Source organism: Cyclopterus lumpus, chromosome 23 (assembly GCF_009769545.1).
Source record: "Cyclopterus lumpus isolate fCycLum1 chromosome 23, fCycLum1.pri, whole genome shotgun sequence".
NCBI lineage: Eukaryota > Metazoa > Chordata > Actinopteri > Perciformes > Cyclopteridae > Cyclopterus > Cyclopterus lumpus.
This window is the reverse complement of record NC_046988.1, coordinates 12,508,311-12,523,434: the sequence shown is the minus strand read 5'-3', so window position 1 is coordinate 12,523,434 and position 15,124 is coordinate 12,508,311. Positions and strand designations below refer to the sequence as shown.

Here is a 15,124-nt window from a genome sequence, read left to right as displayed (position 1 = left end):
ATTGTACTCCACATATGTTGTGGTCTGCAAAAGCCCTCACAAGATGCCATTGCTTGTTTATTCCAAATGTATTAATATTGAATGTGTCTGCATCAAATCCAACACTGCACATCCTTTTGCCCCCAGAAATACACCCATTGGGTGTGAAGTACATCAGAGGAACAGTTCTAGAGATATGCCAAGGACTCACCGAAAAACTTAATGTATTTTTGAATAACAAATACAAATTGTTTTGGATATTTCCAAAGTCCAAAATAAAAGATGATTCAGTGAATCAAACAAACCTTCAGACGCAAGCAAGGAAGTTCTAAAGGGCAGTTGAATGACAAAATATCTGATTCCCCATGATATTCCTCAAACACCAGACGATCCGTTTGAGTTACAGTTGGAAGTTTTCCACACACTTTGAAATGTCTCCAAGATGGTGTCCAAGAATGGTATGTGAGTAGAGAAACAGACGGCACTGTGACTAATTAAATCCATGCGTCGATTGCCAGCATGCTGTGATGGTGTGATGGACGTCCACCAACAAATGGGAGAAACATTTGTCCATTTATCTTCTCCACCCCCTTTTGGGATACAAGAGTAAAGAGTAGAATACTTCTTAGTAAAGACATATGGGGTGAATTGGATAAGCTCTAGTGTTGTTCATGCCTTTGGTCAAAAACAGAGGAGAATAAATGATTGTGTCTTGATGTTATGCAAGTTGTCTCTGGCCGTCTCATAATCTCTTTGTCAGATTTTCCAATGCCTCATTCACAGCTCGAGAGGTTCTGCTAAATGTGTTCCTCTTCACAACCGGCGTCTGGGTTAAATGGCTGCCAGAGATCATTTTCACATTTTTCCACACATAGCTTCCCCTACTGTTTAGATTAGTTTTTCTGCAAACCGCCGTCCCATTTTCAACTTGAGTTTCTTCATGCACACATTTTGGGATGGTTGTTTGGAGAACAATTAACCAGAGGACGTGGTCGGTGTGTAAAGGCGCTACATATTAGAAAAGGTGGAGGCAACATACTTTTCATTTCATACTTGGAATCAAACTTTTTAGCTTTTTGTGTGATAATATTCTTGATGCACCTGCCTTTGGTTAGTTAACAGGAGTTTTTGGATGATGCTCCCCACGACATTCATAATGATGACACCTTTATTGTATATTACGACCTGACTGCAGTTTACTGAATAAGCCTCCCCTCCTCCCTCTCTGTCTCTCCATCTAACCCTCTCTCTCTCTCCACCCCCTCTGTCCTTCTTTCCCTCTGTGTTTTTCTCCAGAGACCTCCAGTTTTTGAACACCACACTGTTCTTACCTACTGGCCCTCCACCCCACACACACGAAGAGAGAGAGAACCACAGGTAAGCTTTCTTATGGAGGCATGGATTGGTGATTTCCTGTTTGATTATTACTTACTCTTTATTTTTGCTTGACGGATGCTTTTCAGATGTCAAAGTTATGGTTCGTGGCTAGTGCTAGTGCAGAGAAGGGAAAAAATGAATAATGCATGGAACTAAAAATAAGTGGCCGCAGTCTCATGATTTGCATATTGTTTCAGGTAAACAGTGTATTTGCTGAGATCCTACATGTTTATTCAGATCTGCAGTGCATTTTTAGGACTTTTTCTTAGATTTTGGTGACTTTTTAGACTTTGGAAAACAATCTGTTGCACTTGGCTCCAGTTTCTATCTGCATTTTTCATGTGTCTGGATTTTATTATTCTGGTTCTGCAATGTCTGCAGAGTTAATGTTGTACAGTCATAATCCTGAACTAGTTATACGTCTGGTTGTAGTTCATTGTCTTGTGTGTTTTTGCTTCATTGGATGATAATCGCTTTATTACGTGGTCAAACAGAAAACGTATGGTGAAGATCGGTGTAACATTTCGGATGTATATTGTGCACTCCTGGAACATCTGTGTTGCATTATTGCTCCCATTGCCAGTTTATGTTGAAATGTGACATGTTGATATATGAAGTGGTGCTGGGAGCAGTGCAGTTCAATCTGCAGCTGTAATGATGTGGTTCGACACAGATAATTAAATCAAGGAATCTAGGACTCATTGGTCAATAATGGGTTGACTTGAACCCTTGACCAGTTATATGGGGGGGTTGTATACTTTATACAGCTTTTATCCAGAATTCTTAGATTGAGGCTCCAACAAAAGAAATCCATGTATGTCTCATTTCTGTTGTTAACATTTGGTTGGTCTTGACCCCTCTAACCTTTACATTTTATTGCATGCCTCCTCCTCCCTTCTGTCTGTTGACTCCCAAGAAGTTATGTTCCCTCTCCATGCAACCCTCTTGGCCGTATTGGTCAGCGTAGCCCTGTGCCAGTATGACGACTATGACTACCGGCCTGCTTCCATGCTAGGACCCTCAGGGCCCAACTGTGATCAAGAATGCGACTGCCCAATCAACTTCCCCACCGCCATGTATTGTGACAGCCGCAAGCTCAAGGTTGTTCCCATGGTCCCAAAAGGGATCAAGTACCTGTACCTCCAGAACAACAAGATAGAAGAGATCAGGGCAGGGGTATTTGATAATGTTACTGATGAACTTCGCTGGCTGGTACTTGACAAAAACCAGATTACCAATGCTAAGATAGCAAAGGGCACAATCGACAAGCTCACAGCCCTGGAGAAGTTATTCTTCAGCTACAACAACCTGACAGAGCCAGTCATCCCTCCCTCAAAGTTCCTTAATGAGCTGAAGATGATGCACAACAAGATATCCAAGTTCCCCTCTGGACTCTTGGCTGACAAGGAGAACTTGACTTCCGTTCACCTTCAGCATAATCAACTAAGTTCCGAAGCCATCGGGGGAGCATTCAAAGGGTCAAAGAAGCTGCTGTCCCTGGATATGAGCAACAACAAGCTGAAGAAGCTGCCAGCTGGAGTCCCAAGTTCACTGGAAATCCTCTACGCTGACCACAACGACATTGACAGTGTAGGTGCCGGATACCTGAGCAAGCTGTCCTCGCTGCAGTACCTGAGAATCTCCCACAACAAGCTGGTGGACTCGGGACTCCCTGCTGGAGTGTTCAATGTGACTTCGCTGGTGGAGCTGGACCTGTCTTTCAACAAACTGCAGTCCATCCCCGAGATCAACGAGCAATTGCAGCAACTCTATCTCCAGGCCAACGACATCAACAGTGAGTTTCAATTGGCAATCTTTTCTCTTAATGTTTTCTTTGGGCTATTTTCTTAATGTTATGTCTATAATTAGTTTGCCTTACCAATGTGGTTACTTTGTGTGCATTGTTTACATGTATGGTTGCTAGCCTGCAATCTTCGTGACTATCTTTGCAGGTGCATTGCTATGTTTCTTTGTGCATTATCGCCAATGACTGACTGTCAGCAGATTAGCATTAAACCACAGGAATGCGTATGCGTTCTCATACTAGTGGTCAAAAACTCCACAGGGTACGTTTTAACCCCCCAGGGGGTTGAAAGGTATACAATAACTTTTGAGTATTTCTGTTTTTCTGCCAATTTCCATAACTTTCTCTCAACTTCTGATTCTCTGCAGAGTTTGAACTGACAAGTTTCTGCAAGCTCATCACACCCGTCAACTTTTCCCACCTGAAGCATCTGCGTCTGGACGCCAACCAAATCACACATGGCAGCATGCCCCCTGAGTACTCCACCTGCCTGCGCCATGCTTCAGATATCATGTTTGACTAAGGACCTCCCTCAAATAACCTTGCCATGACCTCCTTCTCCACTACCATTACACAGCTCAGCCCAAAGCCTTCTGGGTTTGAATGGCGTAACATCCCTCCTGTCTTAGTACTCAGATGTCCTTGCATATCAGTATTTTGCAAATCTTAGGTACTTTAATGGCATCTTCATCAATTAAATATATATCTTGAATGAATCAAGAGCTGGGCAGTCAGATTGTTAAATTCATCAGGCAATTCAACAAGCGTTTTTAAATATTTGACTCTAGACATGAATGAATATTATCAATGTTCAAATAAACATGAAGGCAACAAAAGAGAGGGAAGAAATATAGAACATATAAAAAGGACCAACGGTTCTGTAAATAGAAATGTATTCACATGCGCTTTGATTGAAAACACACATTTTAAACATTCCAAACTTGTATTTGATGATATTGAAGACGGACACAATGGAGTAAACAATGGCTCCAATGTCTCAATTCAGTTGTCAATCGTCATTTTGTTGTCGGTCTTGTATGTTCCAATGTTTAGCATGTATAATAAAAGGTGGGTACAATAATGAATCCATTGCTGTGCAAAGGACCAGCAAATAGGGGCCGCGTACTTAGATTTCAGTGTATAATGCCTAATGTAAGAAATGATGAACAAATGTAAAAGCGATTACATTTTTCAAAATCTTGAATGAATCAGAGTGCTTTTCAGTAAAATACCAGTGTTATTTACTTGTGTCTGCCGATGTATGCCTTCTTTAAATAGGGTGCCTTGATGCAAATACCATGATGTTCCACTGATTGACTTCTTTGAACTACAATGTAAAAAATGTATACACATACCCAACTGGGAAATGTCAATTTCTTATTGGAAATAACTCCTTTAATTCCAATCGAGGGAGGACCAAACTGTTCCTCAAGTACTTGGTGTCAAAGAGTTTAATAAATGACACTTGATTTAAAGAGTATGCTTAGCTAAACCTTGAGATGATATTTCCAAGAAATTACCAGTCAAACTGTGTTTTTTTTTACCGTACCTAATTCCCAGCTGTCAACTTAAATGTGCATCGCTGATTTGTATACATTTGCATTATTTGCATGCAACCAATGGTACCACTCTTTCATAATAAACTCTAGCTTTTGCAGTTGCGGTGCTGTCATTGTTACGTTGTTGTTCACTATGTATGATAAATGCTTCTTGCCACTACAAAATAAACTTGGCAGCAGTGTCATGTTGGTTGAAGTAATATCACATTTCCTTTTAGCGTGATTTATGTGTGTGGCCTTTGACTCAGTAGCTGCTCTTGGATTTGCTGTGAGGAAACAAAAAACAGTTCAATAAACTATGTTTCCAACGTATTTGTATGATATTGCTTTTCAAGCCTGCTGTATTTAATTTTGAGCATGTAAGGAAACAAATTGATGAAGCCGTCTTATTTGATTCAGCGGAAGAGTAATTAGCTTTCAGGATAACCTATTATGGTATTTATAATGTATTTATAAACTTTTATTTGTGTACCACTTTCAACAAGGCATCCTTTACAAAGGGTTTCATGGAAAAGTATTTATTAATTATTGGATCCTATAATAATTATTCATAAAAATAAAGGCAACTTACAAATTACACAAAAAATACATTTGGCATGGTGTAATAAATCCATTAGTTATAGTATAATGTGTTTATAATCCATGCCTAAATGGTATAAAATAACCACGTTTGGGTATTCTCTGCAAATCCCAGCATTGATGTCAGTGACAGTGAATTGACTGTACCCAAACCTAGAATACTACAAATTGTATTGCTCTATAATAGTTACATAGGTGACAATATGAATATGAACATTAGAAACTATTCTCTTCTTTTAGGATTAAACTGGAGGCAAGTGAATGAAGCCACAATCTACAGTTTTATCCACCGAGATAATACAGTATATAACTTCCTACTTCCTACTTATTCAACCCGATCTCATGGGAAGGCATATGAATAACATGACATTTCTGACATTTACGTGTAAGCATTTTAGGTATTTTACATGTCATTTTACACCATGTCGATATCACGAAATTGGTTACAGTTATATTAAAGCATCACAACTACTGTGACAGCAGCAGTTAGGTTGAGGCAAAAAAACAAACACTTAGTTAGGATTAAGAAAAATGTCGTGGTTGGGCTCAAAATAAATATGTTTACATTCAGAAACAATGTGACAGGAAAACACGTCGCAAACGACAATTACGTAATTTCTCAAAAATACAACAACAACACTTTGTGACATTGGTCTCAACTTGTAGTCAGTCCAGACTACATTATGTACAAATGAGACAAAAGAAAGATGCTCTTATTGCAGAGTTTCCTACAAGCTGTTATTTTTTAGCAGCTACTTTCTTTTTTTTAGGTCTGAATCTTTGGAATGAAATCATAATGTTTCCCGTGATTTACAAAAGGAAAAAATTAAGATGGATGCATTGTTGTCATTCGCCAAGGCCTGTTGGTGAGTTTCAGCTAAACTGTTTACACTCATGGCCCAACTGTTTTCAAAGAGCGGTACCTTGTGGCCTTCATCACTATCACTTTGAGTCTTTCAAGTCATTAATTCACAGTATTTACTGTACATAGAGTACCTATAATCTTTGCCCTACGTTTTATTGTAACTCCAGAGTGAAACAAAAAAAAAAACTGCTGGTCCTGGAGGGATGCAGGGGTTGCAGGGTCTTGCACAATTCCGCAACTTTTGAGATATTTGCCATGTAAATCTACCCTTCCAACTGTCTCAGACAGAAACCACAAATACCCCACGATGATTTCAAAGTGCGTTTTTTATTCAGTTAAGCTTCCCTGTGGAGCCTCAGTACAAACACTGAAAGCTGCCATAAGAGAGGACTATCTTAGCATACAGTTTTCAATAAGATACAGGCTCACTTGTGGTTAAAAGTGATATAACTTCTCTAAAACCCTATGTCTAAACAGTTTTTTTACTGAACTGTATTTAGGAACAATTCATGCAGGTTCATCAAAAGGTCTTTTGGGCTATTTTCCTGCAGAGAAAACCATAACTTAACAATGTTCTCCACAGTTTTGCATCTCAATAGGTCCCTTCAAAAGTAAATAGGGAGGAATAAGACTCAGGTTTTTGGCCCCTTCATCGTAGTGTGCAAAAACTTGAAAAATCAGCACATTCCTTTTGGTTTCTGCGCCATCTTTTAATATGGGTACCGTTCCAATTTACCAAGAAGAGGACTGAATAAATCTTAATAAGGAAGTGATGTTGGTGTTTGAATATTTTTGGTGAAAGTCTTTATTTTTTTATTTACAAGAGCACATTAACAGATGTAACAGTTGAAACTAATCTACAATTCAGTTATATATGTGGAAATATATATTGTGTGGACAGCAGAAAGTCTCTAAAAAACACATCTTTTCCAACTGTACCTTGAATAAAAACTGATTAACACATCAGTGGCACTTAAATGGCACTTACTTAAGATATTTTGTAACAAAACCCTATTGTGGGTGTTGTGTTGTACTATTTAGTAATAACTGGACCACATTGTACCTAGATCAGCAGAAAAAGACTCTGGATATTATTCAGGCTATAAAAGTCTGCTTTTCATTAGTGTTCCAAGGAGTATCAGCGTCTGTAATGTCTGGAAGCCACAGCAGAGCATTCTCGATTCAAGATTTGAAGAACAATCCTAATCTTTCTTCCACTTTATGTGGATAAGACGGATAACTGTCATCGTTGCAGGAAATGACAGGAGACACCCTGTTACATCCTCAAAGTGTTCCTCGTGATATAGAAATGCAATGACACTGTGGATAATATATCAGAAGCAAAGATGCATAGTTACTGTCTTTGGGGGTATTACTTGTCACTTATCAATAGCGCCTTTGCAAAGCTCTGCACTTACTGTAAGAACACCACGAATCCTGGCTGATGTGCACCACATGTGCTGGAAACACTCGTATGAGTATTAGTCAAAGGTTCTCTACTAGAGCAGAAACTATTTCAAGTTTGTAGGTTAGTTGATTAGGTTCGTGGCATTTCTAGTTGTTTTGTAAATGTCTTCCAGATGTCCCGTTAGATTCCCGATAGGTGTTTGGAAGTAGATCCAGCTGTAAAGTTGAGTTTTACTTGAATTGTGACCCACTTTATGTGAATGAAAGTCAGTAGTCTTCTGTCTTGGAGTTGCTGGGATGTATCAATGACGCCCAACACTTCTCTATGCCATCCAATACACGTCGGCGGGTAAAATATCAGCAGTCTGCAGTCTGCCACGACATTTACAACATGTTACATGTTTGTTTTAACAGCTTTTAGCACATTTCACATGTTTTTATACGGTCATTTGCACCGATTCCTGATCTAGGACAATTTCCTCCTCTTCCTCCTGCGTCGCTCTTATTTAAAGCCTGAGTGGAGCTCTTGCTGCCCGTGTCTAGACAATAAAGTCTTTTATAAAGCCGTAAGCTTCACATCCTCCTGCTTGAGATGGGGAGTGGAAGTATAATCAGCTGTTGCAGCCTGGCAGCCCAACACAAAAAGAGTACGCTTCTGTCTAGACCGTCTCCAGCTCTTATCTCTATTTATGTCCGTTGTTATTCCTATTTTGTATCCATGCATCGTCACTCTAATCTAGTCTCTAACTTTTCTCTTCAGACTTTACTCAATTGACACAGTTGTCTCATAATTGTTATTGGATATTTCCCTTCCCTCTTTTATGTCAAGCTCTCTCTCTCTCTCTCTCCCTCTCTTTCTCCATCCCTTGTACATTTCTTTTTTTCTCACAATTTTCCCCAAAAGTGTGGACATGGGTTCCAGATGTACCATCTGTGCCCTTCACGCACACAGTTGGGCTGAGAAAGAAGGCAAGAAGATGGACAGAGGTGACGGACGGCATTAACATCTTCCAAGGTTCTTGGATGTTGTGAAAGTAAACGTGTGTCCTGCTCTTAACAAATAAAATTGTTTAAAATGAATGAAGTCACATATTTGTTGAACTCAATATTCAAATTTTGCCAAAACATAAAAAAAGAGAAACTAACTGAAGTTTTTAGTATCAGTCAATAGATTTGATTCTTTATTACCCAGCCATACATATAATAACAAGACGACGAGTCGACAGATAATGCTGGAATTATGAACCGCAGCACGCTAACATACTCACGATAGCAAACTAACATGCAGATGTTTAGCAGATATGTTTATCATGTTCCCCATCTTAGTTTGTAGTGTTAGCTTTCTCCTGAGGTGGATAAGAATGTCATGGCAATACATCCATAGTTGTAAAGACATTTCACTCAAAACTAAAAAAGTCTACCTCGTGATGGCACGGGATTAAATGTCGGGGTCACAAAAGTAGTTTGAATTCATCATCTGGGAACCACCAATTTCTGAACTAAAATTTACGCCAATCCATAGTTTTTTAATCTACCGACACAAAACAATAACAATACAACAACACATTTGCAGATGAAATACAAAGGAAACTGTGGAAAAAACAGGATAGTAGGAAGGTATTCCTAACTGATATATTGATGTACACACATGGTTTAATTTAGCTCTTTGCTTTAGATTTTTTGGATATATATAAGAAAGCATCAAACTAAAAATGCACACTAAATGCGTGTCTACAGCATCAGCTTTCCTGGTATTACTAGTTCCCATGATATCTTACGGGTGAGCCACTCTCAAACTAATAAAGTTGAACTTTTACTTCCAAATAACTGGTTAACTTTATTAGGGATCTGGGGCTCCTGATCCCCTACAGTGGACAGGGTTGTATTGTGAAACTTTTGATGGCAATGACCAGTGTGAAAGAAATGATCTACATTGACGTCAGTGAGTAATTAGATGAGTAAGACTACAAAAAGAATACGTGAGTCGTAAAAATAATAAAAATAAAAAAGGGAATTGTTCCTAGAAAAAGTTGTCTGTGAATGTCTGAGAGCAAACCCATCTACTGTGTAACCTCACCTGGCAGCCTAGTAAACACAGCCAAAGGCCTGTGAGCTGGAATGATCCATTAAATGGATCATTCCAGCCCATCCCCCATAGTAATGGGTAAAGTAGCTCAAATGGTTAAGTTGGGTGGAGTGACAGTAGTTCCACCCTTAACATCAAAACTGATTTCAAAAACAAGGAGGCAAAACAAAAAGAGGCGTAAAGATTGCTGGGCTGGCAGAAAGTAGGCAACACAAACTCTGAAAGGACATCCCAACTCACCCAATCGTCCTCCCACCAACAACACGTACTCCATCCTCTCGGTTCTACCGGTGTCCAAAGTGCAGCCTTGGGGGAACCAAACCAACAACAATACAACTCTAACAGGGCTTAACAGTGACACTGCGGACAATCATTGGAGAAGCAGAACCAAACCACACCTGGCTGCATGCAGATCTCTCTCACCAGGTAAAGATAATCTTATGTTTCTTTAGTAAAAACAGTTTGGTTTACATGTCATTGGATTGGTCTTTACCTTTAATGTGGTCACCTTGCGAGCCCGTGTTTCTGAACTTGCAGGTGTTCCGTTAAAGAGGCGAAGTAAATGGAACAAGGCTTTGAAAGCGTTTTATATAAATGTCTCAGTTGATACATGCAGTTTTTCTTTCAGTCACACTTTATCTTGTGAATTGCGATGCTTCAGTCAAGATCAAGATTGATTGATAGATTGATTGATTGATTGATTGATTGATCAAACCTGGAATTTAATTGAATCTACTTTGGCTGTTTGCCAATGACACACTTCTTTGAATATCACATAAACTGCCCAACTTGTTTTTATTTCCACAGAATAATCATCCATGAACACTATCACCACAATACTTTATCAGCTCTGGATGCAGTAAGCCATGCAAACTCTTCCAAATGTTTCAAAGTCATGATGTGGATTTCAGCAAAGCCATCAACTGGAACCGATCCCACAAAACCCATGCAGTGCAAATACAACCCGTTGTATAATTAACATAGCTGGCTCAGACACAAAGCCCGTGGCAGGAAATGAGCATTATCATATTCCTCTGCATGTGTTTCTCTTTAGTTTTGTCGGGGAGTTTGAAGCCAACATTTGTTTTCAGTAATATGTGTTCCATTTTGCAGATATATAAAGCCCTGATTCGTCATTTTCAACAGTTGGACCATTGGACCGTTCAATAGTGCATTTGTCTTCTTTAATTATGAGCTCAAAGAACACATTGGAGAATGGCATGCAAATAAGTGAAGACACAAAGCGTATTAGGTTAGCATGCAAAAGGGTGTGCAAACATGTCCATTTATCTCGATAGTGATTTGTCTTTGTACAATTCCTTTAAATCGGCACAGGATGTGTAACTGATCATGTAAGATTACATCACCATTCACCAACGCACCTTGGCAAACAGAGGAGGAGCTATGATGGGATTGCATGGCTGATCATGGATGAGTGTTGCCCTTATCCTCACACAACTCAGTTGGGATTAGCCTTCTGCATTCCAACCTTTGCCGTCATCACTGTTAAATTAGCGCAAACTCACCCTAGCATTTTGAAAGGTCACCAATCCTGATACTGGCTATCTTGTACAAAAACAATATGCCTGGCCAGCGAGCAGTAAAATCCCCCCAGATTAACCTCTCTCCCATAACACCCTCAACTCTCATGTCTGCAGACAATGTTTTGTACTTAAGAGTTTGTCATCTCTTTGCTGGATGCTGTAGCAGTCAATTCCCTCATAACATTGTAACTTAGGTACTCACCAAAATCCTCTTAATTTACCATATAGAACAACATTTGGTTTCTTTGAGTCCTTTACTGCACTTGCTTTATCAAGCACAGAATCCCCATGACCATTGCTTTGTGAATACCTTCTCTGTTCTATACCGACTTCATAGCATCTTGCAGTTCCCATAGATTTTAGTTTAAAAGTGTTTTGGAGTTTTAGACGTACAGTTCGAGCTCAGGGAAATGGAGAGCTCCATGCCCGGCAGCAGCTTCTCCTCCTCGGGCTAGGACGAGAACGTTTATTTGTGGACTTTGCATTTATCCCGCGTTCTGTGTTAACTGCAAACACTGTAAGACATAATAGTTTGCAGGTTAATTAACCGTGATCTGATCGCGGCGTGGACAGCAGCAGCACAGAATTAGCGCAAAGGTCGCCAAAGGTCACTCAGGGATTTGTGGGTGGATCAATCATGCCAACCAAAGAAGGACGGGTTGTACATGTGGAAGCCAGCAAACAAACACAACGCGTAGTCTTGTATTAGCCTGTTTGTAAGTGGGTCATGTCTCAAGTACTAAAAAGGCTCAGCACACTATACACCACCATGGGATTAGGACCTTTGAACCTGGGAGAATCTCATTGGCCAAGAGAAGCTTTGGTGTCATCATGAATGAAAAAAACAAGTAGTACAAATACAGGGAAGGAAAAAAGTAGAGCCATCATTTGGGAGTACGCTTGATAACTTGCTAAGGAAGGACAACGGCTTGAAGGAATTTACAGAGTTTAAAGGTAAGCTTCGGTTTCTGGAAGGCAAAGACATTGACGAGGCTTGATGACAGGGTTGGTGGTTCGGTAGATGTTTGTCTTGCAACAAGTGATTGAGTTTTACCTTTACGGAAACACGGATAACGATTTTAGCATTTGCACCATACCCCGTATACCTGCTTTGACCTCTGTACAGTGAGAAAGCAGGAGCACAGCTCTCAAACCAGGTGTGGCGGCTCGTGTCTTTGATGTGTGCCCATCCATGGAAAAGCGTGGCCTACTCGAAATGAGTTCCAGCCAAACAAGGAGTGCATCAAGAATTTAAACGAGCACCAGATGGCAGCTGAGGGGAATTAAGTAGACGCTTAAGAGATGGGTGGATGGAAGATGATAGAGCTGACTCTATCTTTTTAGTTTGTGCACTCGTTTGTTACATAGTATCTATTCATCCCACCTTTTGCTTCTCACTTCACCCCCTGTGGGGCTAGTACCAGGCCATCTGCCGTTTCGCTCTACTGCCATGGCTAACGTGGGGAAAAATGTGGTTCCCCTGAAGTGAATGTTTGCATGAGTGTTTATTTGCATGCATCATTGTATCAGCTGAACAAACCAAAGCCATACATGTTGCAATTAAAAGCACTGACATGCAAAGCCAAGTCTGAGCTTTAAGATTGTCCTAATACAATTAAAGTTGACCTGCATCCTGTCTTTGGAGCTTTACATGTCATCGGTGGGCAAAGGAAGTAAATAAATGACCCAGAGAGCAGGTTACCATCAGCTGTTATTGGAATTTAATGATAATGACATCAGTGGTAGAGCAGGCGACATACGCCGGTGGCTAATTTGAGGCAGGGTTTTAACGAGAGGACATTTGTGAACGCTTAGGCAGCTGACGCCCTTGTATTTGATGCCAGCTGCATGATTTGCAGGATTTCTAGAGTATGAAAGGCCTAACCAAGACTAGATTAATATTAATCTAGATTATGTAACATACACAGGATCTAATGCAAACAGTTGCATTGCAGTGTGGACTTTATTCCTCAAAGTCCCCAATATTTAGCAAATGGTCTAACCCTCTTGTGTGCCTTTCCCTCATAGGTTGGGCATCAAAATGGCACCACTCATGAGTCTTCTCTGCTTGTGCTTGGTTGGACAAGTTCTTGGCCAAGACATGCGCCATGAGGAATATATGGCCCAGATCCAAGCCTGCCCCAAAGAGTGTCGCTGCCCCACTAACTTCCCCCGTGCTGTCTATTGTGACAATCGAGGCCTGAAGATCATCCCCAACATCCCTCCACACACATGGTATCTTTACCTGCAGAACAATCATATCGAAGTCCTGTCAGCACATGCCCTGCGTAACGCCACACAGCTGCGCTGGTTGAACCTAAACCGCAACAGGATCAATATTAAGGGAGTAGAAGACGGTGTCCTCAGTGCAATGTCTCACCTGGCACACCTCTACATGGATGAGAATCTCTTGTCCACTGTGCCTTCTCCCCTGCCAGCCAGCCTGGAGCATCTACGTCTCTCTCGCAATCGAATCTCCAGGATCCCTTCTCGTGTCTTCATGGGTCTGGATAAGCTTAACCTCCTGGACCTCCAAGGGAACAAGCTGATGGATGATGATGTGACTGAGGTGAGCCTGAAGGGTCTAAAGAACCTGGTACAGATCAATCTAGCAAAGAACCAGCTGAGTAGCATGCCTCTTGGCTTACCACCTACCACCACCCAGCTTTTCCTTGATGGCAACAACATTGAGAAGATTCCAGCCAATTACTTCAAAGATTTGCCAAAAGTGGCATTTCTGAGGCTCAACCACAACAAGCTTGGAAGCAGTGGAGTTCCCAAAAATGTGTTCAATGTCTCCAGCATTTTGGACTTGCAGCTGTCCCACAACCAGCTGACCGAGGTTCCCCTCATTTCCTCAGGCCTTGAACAACTTCACCTCGACCACAACAATATCAAAAGTAAGTTTGACGTGAATAATTTGAGCTGTATATGCATAGTGTTTCTTCTACGTATCTATTGAATAGGGTTATTCATCAGAGAGGTATCCCGTAATGCTATCGTAACTCATGTATTGCCTTTGTTTATTTACAGGTGTAAGTGGCGCCAACGTCTGCCCTGTCGCCATTGACGCTGTGGACGACTCCGTTAACGAAAGTGTTCCTCGACTGCGCTATCTCAGACTGGATGGAAATACGATCAAGCCACCAATTCCAAGAGATGTCATTCTGTGCTTCCGAATGCTGAGGTCCATTGTCATCTAAAGAGAAAAGAAATCAGCGTTGTGTTGTGTGCAAATTCTAATTTCTCGCAACTGATGATTATCTGTGAATCTAAATTGTTGACACGAGTAATATGTGCATTTATTGTGAAGTTCAAATATTTGACATTAGTTGGCACCAACTTGTTTCATTGCTGTGGCTTAGAGAATAGTTCCTTTTCAATTTCCAGAAGATATTGATTTTGTTTCAGTGAAATTTGCATAACATCTAAAAGATTTTTTTTTTTTTTTTTTTGTTAAAGACAAGGAACTGGCTGGTTATAAGCTGTGTTGATGCTGCAAGCTGTTGACCACTAGTTGTGCCTTATGTTGTTGTAAACATTTGCATTCAGAATAAAAATGTGATTACAATTTAGCTCTCAGCAAACCGTGATTTTTGCGGACAAGAGAACAAAATGTGTTCATGACTTGTTGAGGACTCATTGTCATTATGCGTCTTTGACCAGGAAGCAAAGCTTATGAATGGCAAAAATATAATATATTATTTCAGGAAACATTTTGCTTTAAGCCAAATGAATGGTCTTGTGTCTTAGGTTTGCTATCATATTTACATAAATCACTCTATTCTACAAATATGCATATTTTCCATAGGTAATTTATTTGTATTTAATATTGGAGGAAAAAAAATATATAAAGAATATCCATGGGCAATATTCGTTAATGTTTTCTATACAAAATAAATTTGATGAAAAAAAAAGAAAAGA

General features: G+C 40.2%; 2 protein-coding genes across 3 annotated transcripts; both read left to right on the top strand.

The window, feature by feature from the left end:
- The first annotated feature begins 970 nt into the window (after positions 1–970).
- Positions 971–4,919, top strand: lum (lumican). Of its 2 annotated transcripts, none has more exons than XM_034526290.1 (4): positions 971–1,003; positions 1,276–1,356; positions 2,276–3,151; positions 3,529–4,919. In XM_034526290.1, the coding sequence occupies exons 3-4, from the start codon at positions 2,278–2,280 to the stop codon at positions 3,681–3,683; spliced, it is 1,029 nt and encodes a 342-aa protein (XP_034382181.1). In that variant the 5' UTR covers positions 971–1,003; positions 1,276–1,356; positions 2,276–2,277; the 3' UTR covers positions 3,684–4,919. The 2 variants fall into 2 exon arrangements, with proteins under 2 accessions (XP_034382181.1, XP_034382180.1); XM_034526289.1 differs by having other exon boundaries at positions 2,273–3,151.
- Positions 4,920–9,475: 4,556 nt separating this feature from the next.
- Positions 9,476–14,403, top strand: kera (keratocan). Its single transcript, XM_034526841.1, has 5 exons — positions 9,476–9,512; positions 9,882–10,010; positions 12,327–12,357; positions 13,229–14,100; positions 14,234–14,403. Exons 1-5 carry the CDS (start codon positions 9,476–9,478, stop codon positions 14,401–14,403), a joined length of 1,239 nt encoding a protein of 412 aa, XP_034382732.1.
- The last annotated feature ends 721 nt before the right edge of the window (positions 14,404–15,124 follow it).

Bases quoted from the DNA above. Each gene is read 5' to 3' on its own strand.
- lum (XM_034526290.1), top strand. From the start codon at position 2,278: ATGTTCCCTCTCCATGCAACCCTCTTGGCCGTATTGGTCAGCGTAGCC. The intron at 3,152-3,528 runs GTGAGTTTCAAT...GATTCTCTGCAG, and splicing joins CCAGGCCAACGACATCAACA to AGTTTGAACTGACAAGTTTC.
- kera (XM_034526841.1), top strand. From the start codon at position 9,476: ATGACCAGTGTGAAAGAAATGATCTACATTGACGTCA. The intron at 9,513-9,881 runs GTGAGTAATTAG...AAACTCTGAAAG, and splicing joins AATGATCTACATTGACGTCA to GACATCCCAACTCACCCAAT. The intron at 10,011-12,326 runs GTGACACTGCGG...ACCTCTGTACAG, and splicing joins AACTCTAACAGGGCTTAACA to TGAGAAAGCAGGAGCACAGC.